At 49.5% G+C, this 18,120-nt stretch overlaps 1 protein-coding gene across 1 annotated transcript; it reads left to right on the top strand.

Moving 5' to 3' along the window:
- Window positions 1-45: 45 nt before the first annotated feature.
- NCSTN (nicastrin) lies at window positions 46-14,404 on the top strand. The gene is made up of 17 exons (XM_074928966.1): window positions 46-182; window positions 432-536; window positions 1,978-2,101; window positions 2,623-2,741; window positions 3,811-3,956; window positions 4,146-4,296; window positions 4,774-4,883; window positions 5,678-5,830; window positions 7,229-7,333; window positions 7,544-7,621; window positions 7,770-7,939; window positions 9,237-9,339; window positions 9,595-9,690; window positions 10,180-10,267; window positions 10,401-10,552; window positions 10,847-11,059; window positions 12,575-14,404. Exons 1-17 carry the CDS (start codon window positions 56-58, stop codon window positions 12,695-12,697), a joined length of 2,163 nt encoding a protein of 720 aa, XP_074785067.1. The 5' UTR covers window positions 46-55; the 3' UTR covers window positions 12,698-14,404.
- Window positions 14,405-18,120: the final 3,716 nt, after the last annotated feature.

The raw sequence follows: 18,120 nt of genomic DNA, 5'->3' as shown, positions 1-18,120 counted from the left end.
GCTTCCGGCGGCCACTGTGTGTGGCCGCGGCGGAGGAAGCGGAAGGGCTGGGAAAATGGCGGCGGCGGGGAGAGCCTGGGGCAGCTGGGGGAGGGAGGCTGCCGCCGCGGGGAGCTGCCGGGCCCCGCTCCCGGCCTGGTGGGGGCTGCTCCGGGGGCTGCTTCTCGCCGCGCTGGCAGCGGGTGAGGCTGGTGGGGAGAGGGGCGGGCCGGGCCCGGCCTCCCCCGCTCTGGGGCTGCTCCGCGGCTTGAGGCGGAGGGAGGGAGGGTCTCGCCTCGGGCCCCCTTTGAGATGGCGGCACTGGGAGTCTTCGCTTGTCCCACTCGTAGCTGGGGAGGGGCTCATCTTTCCTCCCCACTCCCGAGTCGGGGGGAGATGCGGGCAGCCCCCGGTTTGTCCCTCTCTGAGGCGGGGCGGTTTCTTTCCCCCAGGCTCCTGCCAGGGGAACTCTGTGGAGAGGAAGATCTACATCCCCCTGAACAAAACGGCGCCGTGCGTTCGCCTCCTGAACGCCACCCACCAGATCGGCTGCCAGTGTGAGTACAGCTGTGGGGCCCCAGAGCTGCTCCGTGGGTGATGGGGGGGGGATGCAGCTCCCTTCTTGGGCTTGCCTAGATCAATATTGCCTTTGTTCTCAGCTCTCTTCCAATAACCCTGAATATGCTGACCTGTTTCTGCTAAATTGAGAGGTGGAGACCTTAGAGAGACCTTGTGCCTACAGACCTCGAAAATCCCTGCGAAGGCAGAGAGCAGCATTTTAAGCTTGTGCAGTCAGCGCACACACAGGGCAAAACCGCACCACAGCTTTCAGGGGTACAAAGCAAAGCTGTGAGGGCTGCAGGATGCATTAGGGGTTAACAACGGATGAGAGAAAGGGAGGAGAGAGTGAAGAAGTGAGAAGGTGACGTCTGAAGGGAGTAGAGGGTTTGGCTGAGCTGTTCATGCAGTGTTCATTAACGTTGTAAGATTTTTTTTTTTTTTTTTGTCATATTGAAATGGGGAAGGCAGGACAGCGTGACTGTGAAAAGAGAGATAAGAAAATCCTGTTCAAGCAGCCTTCCTGGTTGAAGTGAGTGTGAGTCAGTGTTTTTCTCATTTCCAGTTCAGTTTTGCTTCCACGTGGAGCCGCTCCCTGCAGCAGAGGTTGTCAGCTGCCACTACAGGGCAGCGCAGCTGCGCTCGGTCTGTCAGATAACCGAGGGTACAAAGTTCTCTGACTCCTTCCACCCTCTGCGTGAGCCTAGTGTTTGGGCAGACAGCCCTACACTGTCCTGCCTTCCCTGTCACAGGCAGTTTCTGACGATAACAGCAGCTACTCACCGGGGGTTGACAAAGTGTTTGTTTTTATCAGTAGCTTTTTCTGAAAGCGCTTTGTTCATCATCTGTTTTCTTTGGGACAAGGCGTGATGGCAAGCAGCAGACCTGCTTTGTGGCTAGTCCCCTTTGCTGTCACAGTCTTTTTCCCCCTGTGCTCCTCCGGGCCTCATGCTGAGCTGTCTCTGGGCTCTCAAGTTCTGAATTTGCCATCTTTTCTCTTTGCTGAGGGGCAGCATTAAACTGTTTCTGTCACTGTGGTCCTTGAGGCAGGTCCTATCTCCTCTGAGTACTTTTCTGTCTCAGGGTCTCAATTTCTCCTATCCTTATTCTTTTCAGTCACAGGAGACTTATAGTGCTTAGTTAGCTGAAGATCCTTAAGTGCTTTGATGCGCTTAAACAAAAGATACTTTCAAATCATTAGTTCTTAATCTAGGATGTTCAGCTTCCCTCTCCACCCCAACTAAAAGCCACTGTTTCTTTTTCTGCTTTGTTATAGCCTAATGATGCCATTTCCCCAGATGGCTTCTTCCAGCCCTCTAATCCCATGACTTGTTCTTCCCTGAAGCCCTCACTGACATACTCCCCTGCTATCCCGGGGTGGTTTGGGGGTGTGAACGAAGTAGATGGCTGTGAAACACAAAGGGCACACTCTTTCCACAGCCTCCATCAGCGGAGACACGGGGGTGATCCATGTGGTTGAGAAGGAGGAGGACCTGAACTGGGTGCTTGCTGATGGCCCACACCCACCCTACATGATACTGCTGGATGGAAACCTCTTCAACAGGTCGGTCAGCAGCAGTTTTTGCCTTCCCAGTGTGACTGGAGCCCAGAAGACCGATATAGGTCCGTAATCTGGTGATAAAAATGTAATTTTTCAAGTGACAGATGGCAGAATCAGCCCCGACTGCACTGAAGTGTAGCAAGGTTGAAACATCTATGGGTTTACTGTGGTTTAGTGCCTGAATTTATTTCTTCTTAAACGAGCTGCTTTGCTGCTCTACTAGGTGTAAATCCTCCTGCCATGTTCATCACTGTCGCAGTTACTAAAGTTCGTTAAACAATGTTATAAAGATTGGTCACGTCTCTTCCTGGGGAGAGCAGGAAAGAAGTGGCTGAAGTTTTCTGCTCGTTGCTGCACACATAATCCTGTACAGTTTTGAAAACATTAAGAAAAAGGGACGTGTTGGTTATTTTGACCAAAAGCATCATCACATGCTTGACTTTAATACATCAGCATTAGTATGACTTAGATTGGAACTCTTCATTAAGGAATTCATAATTCCAGTCGTATTTTCTCTCTTCCAGGAGGGTAATGCTGCAGCTGAAGGGCACCTCACGAGTGTCAGGCCTTGCTGTGGCCATTGCCAAGCCCAGCCCTCCCCAGGGATTCTCTCCTGGTTTGAAGTGCCCCAATGATGGGTTTGGTAAGGAAACGTTAAGTCTTTATCCTTGCTGAGAGGAAGAGAAAAGGTGCCTTTACGTCGTACGGTCAAAGAGGGAAGTGCAAAGGATGGCTGAAATCACAGCTACACTTTAATGTCCAAATGATGTTTAAAGTAACAGGCTCAACATGTTCTTTCAAAGTGGTTGGTGTGAGCTGGCATCTTATCACCACTCAACAAGGGCTGGGACAGGGGTTTAGGGGAAGGCTGTTAGATAAGCTGGCTAAACCAGCATTAAACTGCTAAATTGTTAAACCTGACCAAGGGTTGTTGTAAGTTTTCTTTTTTTAACATGTGAAACTTACATTTTGTCCCCACGGGATCACAAAAGCCCCTTGTGTTTGCATGGATTGAGCAACACGTGTGTGTGTGTGTGTGTTAACCTCTGTCTGGGCCAGGCACTACTCTTTAATAACTACATTCTGCCTCCCTCAATTCCCCCTGTGGTTTCAGTTAGGTTTTTCATTTCGCTGCTTTTTCACGCGGCAAATTTATTGTGTTGCACTTTGAAGGGAGAAATTGCTACACCTTGTGTAGTTTGCACAAAGCTTGCTGCTCTGAAGGATGCCGTGTACGCTCCGGAGATGAGGTTGGTGTGCTGGTATTTGTCATGTCTCTGCCTTCCTGCTGTTTGCACAGTATCGAGGTGTTAAAATGATTGGCACGTTCTGGATGCCTTAGGGCTACTTCCAGCACAGGATGAGCTCAGAAAACACCGGGTTGGTGTGTTCCTCCTTTTGAAGGATGATGTTTCTCCGTGCGCCTCCTCCGCTCGCTCAGTGGGTGATAAATGCTCACACCAGCCTCCTGGCACACGGTGCCTTTGAGCCTGCTTGTTCCTCATTCTCTCTGCGTGCCACAGCGCTCTGTCTCTGCCACTCTGCCGCACGCAGTCACCAGCTCCATCCCTCCAAGCTTTTGTCAGCTGGTTCCTCAGCCCATAATGGGGCTCATTCTGGATTTGCTGCTATTTTCTCAGCAGGCCCTACCTCTCCTGCAGTCCGTTCTTCTCTTGCAGGCTCAGATTTGCCCATTTCTTTTCTCTTTCCAGGTGTCTATTCCAAAGATTACGGCCCTCAGTTTGCACACTGCAATAACACTGTGTGGAATCCCATGGGCAGTGGACTTTCGTATGAGGATTTTGACTTCCCTATTTTTCTCCTCGAAGATGCCAACGAGACTCAAGTTATTAAGCAGGTACTGCACTTCCTCCACGAGTAGGAGAGGGGAGCTGCTGCACAGTTCAGGCAAGGGGGCAGAAGTTTTGTTTTCTCTCAGCTTTAGGTGCTGAAATCTACGGTAAAAACGTACAGTCCGACTTTATATGCAGTACACAGTGCTGTTACAGAAAGTCTAAGTTTTGTGACGATTTTCATTCCCATCCAGTGTTATCAAGACCATAACGTCCCTCGGGATGGATCTGGCCCTGAGTACCCTCTCTGTGCCATGCAGCTTTTTTCCCACATGCACGCTGTCACCAGCACTGTGACCTGCATGAGACGCAGCTCCCTCCAAAGCACCTTCAGCATTAATCCAGGTGAGCAGATTCCTCTTTCCGTGTTATGATTTGGGATGAGGCTGGTGGTTAAAAATCCGGGTGGAATACAGTTGTGCAAAAGAAAGAAAATTTTAGAGTTTTCCTACAGGCTTGCTTGCCAGCTGAGCCTTTTCAGAATAAACTATCGAAGTCGTAAGGAATTTTGAGCTCTGTGTGTCATCACGTTAGAAAATAATGTGTAGAATTGATGCTGGCTGAGAAAAACACGTAATACTTGCTACGTAGATTATCAAGAACAGCTCTGAGGTTACTGCTCTGTTAGAATGTGTACATGGGTTGGGATCCTGGTCCCACTGAATGTTTTGCCAGTGACTGTCCTGGGGCCAGGATTTCACCCCTGCTGAGCAGTTTGCTGCTCTGCTAGAACCACGGCTGAGCTACAGCTGACCAGAAAGCTCATTTCTCTCTTAACACTGCTGTAGTCTCAACTCAACCACTGTTGTTTCTGCTTCCTAGAGGTTGTATGTGATCCTCTTCTTGATTACAACGTGTGGAGCACCTTGCAACCTATTAATTCCTCCGGAAAAGTCGATGCTGAGAAGGAAGTTATTATTGTCGCTACACGAGTAGGTACCTCTTAATCTTGCTTTGTAGAGTGTGGACTGGAAGGATTCTGGGAAAGATGTGGGCTTCAAGCCTCATGGGACTATACTTCTCATCTCTTTTCATTTCCGTGTTCCAAACATTTTACATCTGACCGGCTGTTGTGTTTCTGCAAGTATGAGACTTGTAGTTGGTGGGTTTACCTGTTGTTTCAATAGAAGGACGCCTGCGTTTTGTTTCTTTCTGTCTTATGGGAGACTTTTTTCAGCATTTTCTTCACTGATGGAACCACACAAGTAGAAATAGTCTGTTATGCTTTCTTAATATATTTCACTCTCTGCAGTGTTGGGTGAGAGGGAGGCAGCATGGTTGGCTCGTCTTTATTTTGTGGGGGGGACAAGCTGAATCACATGGAGATTATGTTGCTTCTCGAGCAGCTCAGTGTCAGAGCTAAGAAAGAAGTTTACCTCTCTGTCTAGCAGTCTGGTTTATGGTCACTTTACACCCTCCAGAGATGCAAAACTCCATTTTGTCACCATCTCAGAGCCTGGTGCTGAACAGGGATGCTAGCATTAAGATTCTGGCCCAGTTGACGATGTCAGTTTTCAGGGCAGGGTGGTGGCAGAGCTCTTGAGGCCTCAGGACTGCCACAGCAGCACAACTGGTATTTATTTTAAGCTTCATGAGGCGAGGTGCTGTGGCTCTTCCCTTATCAGTAGGATGAGTGGATAGGAAAGAGGCGATAGATTTGCTTTCCCAATACAGTATTCCTCTGTCTGCGTGTGCTTTTCTTACCCCTCCTGTTCACGCTTTACAGATTGACAGCCATTCCTTCTTCTGGAACATTGCACCTGGGGCAGAGAGCGCTGTCTCTTCATTTGTGACCCACTTGGCTGCTGCTGAAGCCCTTCATAAAGCATCAGATGTTCATTTGCTGCAAAGGAATATAATGTTCACCTTCTTCCAAGGGGTAAGAGCCGCAGCATCGCTCCACCATTTGGCTTGTTCTAAGATAGAAAACTAGCCTTTGGCTTCCCACAAATGAACTTTTTCCCTACTCTTTGTGCAGAGTCATTTGTCTGCATCCCCACTTTGTGATTCTCTCCGCTCCCCCAGTGAGAACAGGAGCTTAATTGCACTGGGATAACAGCAGCAGATGGAGCTTCCACTGGGGCAACCCATATTCTGCCCCACAGTTCATTCTGGATGAATGACTCAAACTTCCCTTTCCCTCCTGTCTCCTCCCAGCGTGCCTGTCTGTATGTCTGTTCTCTACCTCACCCCCCTTCAGGATGGACTGCAATGGCCAGGCTTTAAATTCTGAAATAAAGCCCAGAAAAGGCTAGATTAAAAATATATGTGTTGACAACAACGAAATGGAGCTCATTTCTGAGCGCCCAGCGCTGGAGTTGGCAGCTGTGGAAAGGCAGAACAAGCGTGTGGAGGAGGGACTGATGGCCAACAGCTGATGTTCCCCTCAAGGCATCTACATTGATGGCTTCTTTTGTGCAGCTTTGTGAAACTGGCTCCCACAGCCCCATGCTGTGGCCATGTGATTCCCTTCATTCACCCTCCTCAGCACATACATCCCGAGTCAGAATTTCCCTGAGGGAGGCAGGCGGGCAGGCAGGCAGCACTCTGGAGCAGACACTCTCTGTCCCGCTCTCAGGATCTAAGAGGAATGATAAGATTTGGCTGTAAATTGGTTAAAGGGGAGGTCTGGTGCCTGGCTGACTTCCGTGCCCTTCTCTGTCCTGGGGATTCTCTTCCTGGGGGCACCTGTTCTTCCCCAGGCAGCGCTTGGCTTCTCGCAGCTCCCTTGACAAACTCATTTCTGTCATCTAGCCTTCCCTCCCTTTTCCTCAGGGAAACGGGGAAAGCTTTCAGGAAAGCTTCATACGTTTTAATTCCTGGAATGGAAAATTGCCCTTTTTCCCACTTGCTGTCCTCCTTATCAAAAAACAAAGAGGATGACACGCCAGAGTAAAGGCTGCCAGAGTAACGCCTCTCTGGTATTGCAGTAACAGCGTCTTGCTAGATATCAATGCTCACTTAAATCTGACTTTGCCTCTGTACCTTTCTTGCTTGTGGAATTCAACGCCTGTCCCCTGTTTTTTTGCTCTTTACCTTCTTTTTTTGTCCTTTGCTCCATCCCTTCCTACAATACCTTTGTCTTCGGAGCTAGGCACAGTGTCATCTTTACTTTGGTCATTTGGTGTGTGCCAGGCTCTGTGAACCTTCAGAAATAACCTGGTGCAGCCCTTGAACTCTTGGTTTTGGTCCACCTCAGCCCCTCTGGTACTGCTGCTGGTGTGCCAGGCAGCTATCCCTATGTGATTCATGTGTGAGGTTTTTTTCTCTGTTGCAGGAGACCTTTGATTACATTGGCAGCTCACGCATGGTGTATGATATGGAAAAAGACAAGTTTCCTCTCCGCTTGGACAACATTCATTCATTTGTGGAGCTGAATCAGGTGTGGGATAAGTTAGAAGACCTTTTTATTCCCTTTTCTCAGGGATAATTTAGCTGTGATTTTTGCCAGGCAGCCTTTCACTGTGTTTGATTTTTTTATTTTTTTATTTTTTTTTTTCCCCTGGACTGGATTTCCCTGCTCTGCAAGACTCAGTGATTTCCAATCACATACTTAAGGTGATTTGTTTCTTTTTTTTTTTTTTTCTCGAAGGTGGCTCTAAGGAATGCCTCAGTTCTGTGGATGCACACAGACCCCGTCTCTCGGCTGAATAAATCTGTTGAAGTGCAGGTAATAGAAAGCAATCTGTGGTTGTTCATAGCACTGAAAAGCTGCAGGATGTTTAGCCCGCTGCAGATGATCAATGTGCATATTTTGCTTTCTAGAGAGATTACACCCCAAAAGAACAGCGGAACGGTGCTGTTTGCTCTTCTTTCAGGTTAGAATATTGCTAGATATTCTGAGTAATAGCAGCGTGGGAGCGAACGTGACTGTGCAGGAGGCTGGATATTCACAGCCTCTTCCCCCATCGTCCTTCCAGCGCTTCCTTCGGGCCCGGCACATCCCCGGGGTGGTGCTGACCGACCACAGGACTGCCTTCCAGAACAGGTACTGCTGCTGGGCGGGGGGCAGGCACGGGGCTGGCCCACACCGGGCCCGGAGTGGCCCACGGGCACAGGCCAGCCCATGGCCAGAGGCAGCAGAGCCGGCAGAGGGCATCTGAGCTCCTGCAAGGCCTCTGCCAGGGCTGTGCTGCCCAACATACATGTAGAGCTGCAGTCTGGGGGGAGCAGAGGAGCAAACATGTGCCATGTAATTGAACAAGCGCAACATAATTATTCTGACAACCGAAAGAAATCCAGTTTTGTACAGAAAATGTTCCCCACAGCTGGCTGAAAGCCAGAGGTGAGCAAATGGCAACTGAGCGTGCCTAAGCCTCATCTGTTCTTCCAGAAGCTAGCTGCTTTTTTTTTTTGCTTTTGCTTTTTTTTTTTCTTTTTAATATAGCTTTCTATTTGTGATGGCAGAAAGCCCCAGGCGTTGGAAAGGGCACTTTCATTCACCCCACATGACCCTGCTACAGCGTGTCCGTGGGGATCCCCTGCCCCTCTTCAACTTTGGAAGTGGAAATGTGGGGCAGAGGACAGACAGTTGCCTCTCCCCTTTTTCCTGAACTCTTCAGATGGTCTCTTTCCCTTCATCTTCTATCCTTCTCTGCTCTTTCTGAGAATTGAATCTGAAAATCCTTCTCTACTGTTTCTGGAGCAATCGAGGGGAAGCAGCTTCCCTTTCACCTCTAAATCTGCCCTGCTCCAATGGGGTAGGAAGAGCTGGGGTGGAGGAAAGCACAACTCCGTGCTGTGACCCATCTTTAGACGGGGGGATCAGTCCCAGCTTGGCTGGGGATGTCAGGTGCACAGACCATGCAGTGGGCTCTCAGCCCAGTCCCCAGTTCAGCTGCGTGTGCTGCAGATGCTTTGGTGTAAATCTCTCCTAGAGTTCACTTGGAATTCCTCACTGCCTCCAAGATAAGACATTAATAAAATCCACTGGCACGACTTGCATCAAAGCCCTCTTCCCAGGAGACCTTGTGCACGGATTGTCCTTGCCTCAGTTTCTCTACTCATTTAATAGATTGGGCTGTCGCCCACCTGAAAGCTAATCACAGCTTGTAAATTGCTTGGAGATCCTCAGATGGGAGAAGCTGTGGAAGGGCCAAGTTAATTATAAAGCCTCATTAAATGGTTTAAGGAGCGTGTGGCAGGGCAGTGCTTTGGCAGGGCTGTATCTCTGCTCCCAGGAGACTGCTCCCACTGTTTGCTTTAGGCACGCTCTGAATTGAATTCCATGCCCTGTGGTTTCTTTCTGCCCCTCCCCAACCTCTGTTTGCCTCCTTCTCTTTCAGATACTACCAGAGCATGTACGACACTCCCGAGAACATCCAGATGCAGTACCCCGAGGGGCTCAGCCCTGAGGAGACCTTGGAGTATGTCACAGACACGGCCAAGGTTCCTACTTCACATTTTCTTTAGCTGCTGTATCTGGGGTGGATGGGGCAGACAGAAGTGGGGTCATGGGGAGAAGGGGAAAGCTGTTTTCCTGAAAGGGCAGAAGGAAGGTAGGAATGCTTTGTACAGCAACAGAGGCCATAGGCACTCCACAGTGTAAGCGTTTTGATGGATGTGTAGATTCTGGCTTGCTCTCCTTGCTTGTTTTGCTGGATCTGCCTATCTTGATTAACACAGAGCACTCTTCCTTTGCAGTCCCTGGCAGAAGTTGCCACAGTGGTCGCCCGTGCTCTCTACCGGCTTGCAGGGGGAGCCAACAACACCTCTGCTATTCAGGCAGATCCAAAAACGGTACGAGCAGATGGAATTGAGTCCCTGGCATCTCTGATGAGCCCTCACGTACTTCCCTTCTGTCTCTGTTTATATGTGTTTACACAGCATGCTGTCCTGTCTGTCTCCGTGAGGGCTTTGCCTCCCCCCTTCTCTCTTTCCCCACTACAGCTGAATGAAAAACCTTTCACCCTTCTCTAGTTCCTCGCCTTTCGATCTCAGGGCAGACATGAAGCTTCACAAAACCGAGCTCCTTTACCCTCGTTCCACAAAACAGGAGAGGAAGCTGAGGTGAAATGGCAACGTGTGCCACAGGGATCAGCTAAGGAGTCAGTGGAGCTGGAATCAAACCCAATTTTCTCAGCTCGGTCCTGAATTACATACAGTCGGGACATATAGTCTTTCCTTTGCTGTACTCTTGGCCCCTGTAGAGGGAAACATCTATCAGCCAAGTAGTCTTGAGAGGTATAGCTGTTCTCTTCATATAAACCAATTTCCATCTCTTTCCAGGTCTCTCGAATGCTGTATGGGTTTCTGATTAAAATGAACAATTCCTGGTTTCAGTCCATCATTAAACCAGACATAAAAGGAATTCTGGGTAAGAGCAACACAGGGAGGAAGAACACGAGGATGGGTTTGACCCCATATGTTACCTGGCAGCTTTCTGACGTGCCATGCTAACACTGCTTCTGGCCATCTCCCTGCCAATCCCATTTCTCTGACTGTTCCAGGTGATGTTCCCCAACATTACGTCGCCGTTTCCAGCCCTGTGAACACGACCTACCTTGTACAATATGTCCTGGCCAACCTCACGGGCACGGTTGTCAACCTCACCAAGGAAGAGTGCCTGAACCCTGAAAAAACACCCAGCAGCGAGAAAGAAGTAAGTATCCGTTCGAGTGGGATGATACATAAAAACAGGTCTGCTGTCCAGTTCGCTGGTTTTCTGCTTAATTGCTCGTAATAACACGTGGGACAACTGGAAAACTCCTCCAACGAGGAGATGTCTTAATGCCCGAGGGGAGAAATGGGCAAAAAGATGCCCTGAGAGTGAGAACAGCCAGTAGAGCCCCTTTCTCTCTCCGCAGAGACATGGGTGAGGTTCCAGAACGAGGAGATAATTTGGTTATTTGCTAGCGGTTGTTTGCTGTCTCTTCCTCTCCCATTTTCTTTGCAGCTGTATGAATACGCCTGGGTGCAGGGTTCCCTGGAGCCAAACTCAACAGCACGAGTCCCCTACTGTGTCAGGTCAACTGTCCGCCTGAGCAAAGCCCTTTCTCCTGCCTTCGAGCTGCGGCAGTGGGGGTCTACGGAGTATTCCACGTGGACAGAGAGTCGGTGGAAAGAGATCCGTGCCCGAATATTTCTGGTAGCCAGCAAGGAGCTAGAGGTGAGTTTGTACACGTCTGAAAAAGAAGGTAGCGGAAAAAAAAAAATGCAGCTAGGTTTGAATAATGTCTCCTGACAGCTGGAGAAGCAGTTCAGTTTGTTAAAGGAACTTGTGCCATCATCCTGGGTGAGCTGCCCCGTCTGTCCTTAACTTCTGGCCTTAACAGGCTTTGATCCTTGAAAGGGGTAACCAACCAGGCAGCACTGGGGATAACCCTGCCACCTCCAGCCGTTTGGGGGTTAACACCACCGCTGAGGCCGAGACTGTGCAGAATAATCAAAAATCCCATGAGCAGGCTGAGCTCTGTGAATAAAAGATAGAAATGACAGGAGTCTTAACCCCTTCCCCAAGCACGGGGAGCCGAGGCAGTGAGTCTGGCTTAAGGTGTTTTGCAGTGATGTGCAGCCCAGTTCTTCCTTCCTTCAGCTGGCACCCCCCTCTCGACAGCACAGGAATAACTTTAGCACAAACAAAAGCTGCTGTTGGCTCCGTGTCTCGGATTCGAAGCAGCCCTTCGCTGGGTGTGATGCGGTTTAAGTGCCAGCAGAATAAGGGTTAAACGTGGAGTCACTTTGGGACTCTGTGCCTCTCTTGATGCCCTCTGGTTGGCTGTTCATGATGTCATACCCTGTCAGGAGCGCTCAGCGCTGTCATCATCATGTGCTAGCCAAGCCACCCAAAGGCCATGCAAGCCCGGGCAATTGTTGCATCTCTCCGTTGGTTATTTGAAATGTGAGTAATTTATTTGTGTGGCACTGGGCCTTTTTAACACTCTCCGGCAAGCACAATGCCCTGCCTGTGTCCCTCGGCCCGTTACAGCCCAGTAGATACTGGTGCCCTGGAGATGCACAGTTTGAGCCCAGCCATCCCTGAAGTGTTGGCCTGATGGAAAATGCACTGAGAGAGTTGTAGCAGCGTGTGAGTGGCTGGCTGCTGTGTAGGGACTGTCCTGAGGTACCCAGGGGAAAGGGAAAGGCAGTTCCACTGTACAAGGGGAAGGGGTGACGGGAAGGAATCCAGCGAGGCCTTGGGCTGGCGTTTAGGCCTCAGGAAAGGTGCTGAGCAGGAGGTAATCTCAGCTATGCAGAGGTTGTTGTCAAATGTTGATTCTGCCAGCAACTGTGCTCGTTGAAGGCATTTACAGTTCCTTGCCAGAGGAGATGATGGTTCATGCAGGAGTAGCCAAAGTGTCACGTTAAACGCTTGCTAAAAATCTGTGTGAACACGACAGGTTCTTTATCCATAATACAACTTCCTTCCCTTTCCTCTTAAACGTTGGTTTGTGTGCGCTGTTGATAACTGTGGCAAAAGCTGACCTGAGCCTGTGTGGCAGTCACTTTTGTCTGAGGCTTTATTTCTTTTTATTTTAAAGTACATCGTGCCTCAGCAGGGAACTGGCCTCTGTGACTTTCTGACAGAGACACCCCCACACACACACATTCGATGCAAATTCCGTGAGGTGCTGCTGGTCTGTGTTTATAACGACGATGCTGAGTGTTTCTCATCCCTTCCTAGATAATCACGTTGGTTGTGGGCATTGCCATTCTGATCTTCTCCCTCCTCACCACGTATTTTATCAACGCCAAAGCGGATGTACTTTTTAGCATCCCGCGGGACCCTGGGGCTGTGGCTTACTGAAGATGTTCTCGGGGCTTGAGGAGTCTTAGCCCTTGGATTGCAGTTGTCAAAGATAAAACTACACTGGAATTGCCCCTCTCTCTGGATAGGGACGTGGATGGTTCTCCCCAGAGCTTCCGTGCTGGGTTCTGAGAACCAAACCCTGAAACCTGAGAGACTTTCCCAGAAAACCGTGCCGACCAAGCCCTAAGGAAACTGTGACGGAGAAAAGTTCCCAAAGTCTTTCTTTTTAATTTGTCTTTCCTTCTGAGCAAGTCGAGAGGATTGGTCCTGAGACGACAATGTGATGGATGCGTTCCCTAAATGAAGGCCAGGGTGGAAGGGGGGTAAAGGTATTTTCTCTGGGATGTACGTGGACCAGCAGATTTCCGTGGTGTCCGACAGCACAGGCTGCCTGTTCGTGTCCGACAGTCGCCGTGAATCTGTGTATGCTACAGTGCAGGGAGGGCAAGTTGTGTTTAACAGATGATTAGGTGTAAAATGTCCTTTTTTTAATGGTGCAATATCTTCTGGGTTTTGTATATATATAAATAGTTCTGTTTAATTAAAAAAAAAAAAAAAAATCTCCACCTACAAATTAACCCCTTGCCTGTTTTGTCTTAGTTGCTGCCAAAAGGACCAAAACCACTGGGTGTTGCAATATGTTTTGGTCTCAGGAGAAGCAAGAGTTGGTCTGATCTGTTGTTTTTTTTTTTTTACTCGTGTTGAAACTTTTGAGTTCTTTTTACAGCTGGACAAAAGAAAGATGTTGTGCCCTCAGATGGGACAGGGAGTTAACTCCCCTTGTTTATACTCAAGCTCTCCAAGGCAGGGGTGGCTCATTACTCCAAGTGCTGCTTTGTATGGTGGCACCTTGATCCCGGTCGATCCCCAGGCGCTGGTATAATAAATGTGGTTTTTAATGAGCGTGTTCACACGATTTGTTTCCTTTGATTGCTTAGTGCTCAGCCAGACTTGGGCTCTCAGGGCCAGCGGTTATGACCAACCAGGCACTTGGATATTCCTGGTTTCTTTTGTATGAAAATGGATTTGTTCTTCAGCAGTCGTGATCTGAAGGTGTGATAGTGCTGTTGTCCAAAGCTCAAAAATACGTAGAGGATTAATTCCAGAAATCAGAATCTGCTAGCTCTAAAGCAGACATTGCTTTCCCTTCTTTCAACGACAGCGATTGTGTTTAAGTCTTTTTCTCAACTGAGCATCCACTCATGAGTTTTGAAGTAATTCAGACCTTGTACTTCCAGTGCTACCCCGAGGGACACTTTTTCCACTTGCTAATGCATCCTGCTATCAGGAAACTGCTCCTGATACTTGGTGGAATGTTTCTGTGCCTGATTTATTTTCATTTCTCCTAGCGATGCTGAAGAAACTCATATCTCAATTTACATGGAGATATCTTGTCTTTACAATAAGGATTTTCATAGCCTCTAACTCCTAATCTTTGGACTCGTTCCAACTTTGTCAGAACAAAATCAGTTCCCCAGAATTATTCAAGTAGACTATTTCTGTGCATGAAGGTATTTTGGGTGAGATGCAGGACCTCAAGATAGCACGTGGTCTGGCAGAGAATTGTGTAGAATACGTTTCTTTCCTTCCCTAAGGTAAGTTTATTATTTATAATTTTTTACGTATCAAAATGCAAATGCTCAATCCGTGGTGGAGCAGTGCTGCGTGGAGAGATGTTGGGAGCGGTGATGGCTAATCAGCAAATTGGGTCAATATACACAGGATTCTTGATAATTTTCAAATTAAAAATGTGTCCTTCCCACACTGCTGTCTCCCATCTTTCAAATCTACATTCTGTGCTTGGCTTTGGGCTTTTTTTTTCTGTTGTTGTTCCCTCCCCACGAAGGCTTCTGGTTGGAATTTTTTTTATTTTTTTCCTCGTTTCCCCCATACAAACAGAAATAAACCATTTTACCACTCCCAGCCCCATTTTCCACTCCCAGCTTTTTGTTCGGAGCTGCTCTCTGGCGAGGAGAACAAACAGCTGCCTCCGTTGCCTGTGCCTACGCCGCTCCTCGGATGGCCAACAGGTCTCCCCTGTGGCCAGCACGCTGCGCAGCCCTCCTATCAGTGCCTGACAAAAGGAGGGGAGAAGCAAGGGGCTAGGCTGGCAGGCGCTGCCACAGAGACACATTTTCCCTCCTGCTGCCAACGCTGGAGAACACCACGAGTCTTCGCTTGACTGTCAGCCCAAAATTTACCCTAAGCTGGGGCTTTGCGTGTCCCTCAAACTCTCTCGGTGCCAGCAGCGTCGCTGCACAGAGGGGTAAGAGGAAAGGCAGTGGCCGTCGGGTGTTTCCAGCCCTCCTTGGTGTGTTTTGCCGTGGTCAGTAAATTCGTTTTGCTCAGCTGGCTTTTGATGATGAGGCTTGTGCCGTGCAGATCTGAGCCTTCCCTCCTCTGGGGAATTGGGCCTGAGTGTTGGATGGAAGGGGGTGGGGAAGAAATAGGATGGCAGGATTCATCTGGGAAGTAAATGAGCTACAAGAGTGAGTGTTCAACCCTCGGTTTCTCTTCCCCAGACTGGCTGCGGCCGCTTCCCTTCCCCTTGCAGAGAGGGAGTTTTACCAGTGACACAGACCCTGCTCTGCCCTGTTTCACGGGGTGAGGGGATGCTCTTGAGACCTTGAGGTGAACAGTACTTGAAGGACAAAGGTGTTTTGTTAAAAGTAAAGCTAATGTGGGTGAAAGGAGCAGCTTTTTGTGTCATGGAGAACAAAATCCCATTTTATACGGAAACGAGACCACGTGGAAAGGTCTTGGGTTCACCTGCATCCCTCTCCAGATCATAAATGGGGCAAAGCGGGGAGGAATCGGGATCTCTGTGACCTATTCAGTTGTTTAGTCTCACTCCCGATCTTCAAACAAAGAGCTGACAGTGGATTTGGGAGTGCTCATTCCCCTCCGCTGGGACCAGGAAAGCCTTTGCTGCTTTTGTGTACGACGACTAAATCGCTGCCCCTTAGGGAGCTGCTGTCTGCTGCTTCGAGCTCAGGGTTAGTGTTTTAGCCCTGGAAAGGCTCCCTCTTAAGCCGTCCCTTCCGTGCCTTCAGTCTGCGTGCAGTTATCTGTACAGGTCCCCAGTTTAAAAATGAAACAGGCTTGACCCCTCGTGTATCCTCCTTTGTAGCGTGCTGGAGCTGCCTTTGGTTTGGGGCGAGCTGGGTCTCTGGTTCCTCCTCCCCATCCTGGTGTAACAGCAGCTGTCCTCAGCTGCACAAACCTTAAAGTTGATAACTCCCCTGATACACTTTTCTCAATCACTCCTGAGATTATGTGCATTAATTAGAGCATCCCTAATGCTAATAAGCAACGGGGAATAAGTGCCTTCTCAGTACATTAATGTGGAAAGTAGTTGGAGTCTTGGCATACGCGTAGGCTTATTTTTATCTCTGTGATAGAAACAAAGTGACTCTGAGTTCTGAGGGGCGGCTGCGTGTTTTTCTGTGCTCTGCCTAAATAAGCTCGAGCCTAAGTTGTGCTGGGTGATGGCGCAGAGCCGGTGGTGCGGCCTTCTTTGAGGCAGGCCGACGTGAACGAGAGATAATTCCCTCAATTTGCTTTGATAATGAGAAAAGTTTGCATGGGAAATTATGCAAAAAACAGATGGAAAGCAAACAACTTCCCTGCTCCGTGTCTGGTTGGCTTTGAAGCGGCGGCTCACAGCAGAGTACCCCTGGCTGCCTCCTGGTCGAGGGAAGGGATGCGGCGAGCGCCGCTCGCATCTGTCGTCGCTGCTCCAGGAGGACATAGTCCAGCTGGGAAACGGTTCGCAGGAACGCTCTAGAGATACCTGGCTGTTTTCTGACTTCGACAGATTTCTCCTGGCAAACCTTGCTGCAGTGATTTCAAATCCTCTCCCGGCTGACAAAGGTTACCGTCTCTCTAGTGCAGTCAGCAGAGGAGACAAAAGCTCACTCCGTTTCAGTTTGGCGTCTCAGTCGAGTTCAGGTGCTGGGAAAACGCTCTCTTCTGACTCTTAGACTTTGGCTCGTTGCTCCAAAGCATGAGTACTTGAATTTCTTCCAGAACTACTACATTTTGAGGTGGTTTTACATCATTCCTGGTTTAACCGGTTCTTCCTGATGCTTCTAGATGCTGGATGGCTTTGAGTTCTGTCCAAGCACTTGGCATCTTTTAGGGCACTGAGTTCAGCAGGTCAGTTATTCTGCTGGTTTAGGGGGACGGGGGTTCTGCAAACTTGCTCCCCTGCTCAGTGTTTGGCCAAAGAAACAGGGAGGAATGGAGAAAATAGCTGAGCAGCCAAGGGCCAAGTCACCCTCAAGAGATGGAGCCTGGAGGAGGCGAGTTCTGCAGCCCTCTGCCAGGGGAAGAGAAGTGATGCAACTTCTAGCCTGTCTTGCTGAACCGCTCCTCAAAATAAACAGGGTGTTGACGCCAGGGAAGGCTGGGGCTGCTGCTCCCAGGGGCAGTCCCTGGGCTGCACCTTGTGCTCTCAAAAGTAATGGCAGCAGCTCTGTGCCTGTTCCCATCGCCCTACACCCGGCTGCAGTGGGTCTGGTGCTGACAGTTCAGCCCTGGAGAAGATCGACGGGACACTGGGACCACGTTTCCATTTGTGCTTGGAGAGAAGTAATCCACTACCTGCTGCCAGCTTGTTTGGCTACAAGGTGTCAAGCCAGGAGGAAAACCTCAGGCTCTCGGCCTCGCTTTTCTCCTGACTGGCCTCCCAAATCGGGTTCATCCCTGTACCTTGCCCTGCACGCAACCCTGAGATGTCCTGTCCTTACTGATAACCCCACAGACTCTCCGTGGAACTCCCACCCATGCCTCTGGTACTGAGAGAGTGCTTGGCTTACCCCAAACCCAGCTACATCAAAGCCCAGACTAGGATTTTGGGCAGCCCCTGACTCCTCTTGCTGAGGAGGGCAGCTGGCACATGCTGTCTCTGCCGTAGAGCCCCCAGGCATCTTGCTGAGACACACGCTCCCCCCTTCATGCACACACATAATTTGCAAGCATCAATTTCCTCTCCTCTCTCCCCACGCAACTCTACCAGGGATTTCTGCACAAAAAGAAGATGCCACTGACTCTCTTGACCTCTGAACTCAGCTGCCTCCTGGGAGGCAGAGGGCTGGGGCTGAGCCCAGAGAGGAGGGTTTGCAGCTGCCCTTGTGCCCTGAGGGGGGAGACATATGGGGGTGACAGTCAATGAGACAGGGAGAAAGGAGAGGAAATGTGTGTTTTCTTAGCGCCCGGCCTCCCAGCTCCTGGGAACTTTATGGCTTTGGAATATTAAGAGGCAGGAAAGTTAATTAATACCCAGAACAAAGCCAGGGCTGTTTGGCTGCTGGGAGAAGGAAGCAGTGGAGACAGGAAGAAAGAATTGGTGTTGTCTTAAATAATTTGTTTTCTGTATTTTATCGGCAGCGAAGATAGAGGTGAAGGCCACTGCAGGG

Source organism: Athene noctua, chromosome 29 (assembly GCF_965140245.1).
Source record: "Athene noctua chromosome 29, bAthNoc1.hap1.1, whole genome shotgun sequence".
Taxonomy (NCBI): Eukaryota; Metazoa; Chordata; class Aves; order Strigiformes; family Strigidae; genus Athene; species Athene noctua.
This window is presented reverse-complemented; position numbering and strand designations above follow the sequence as displayed.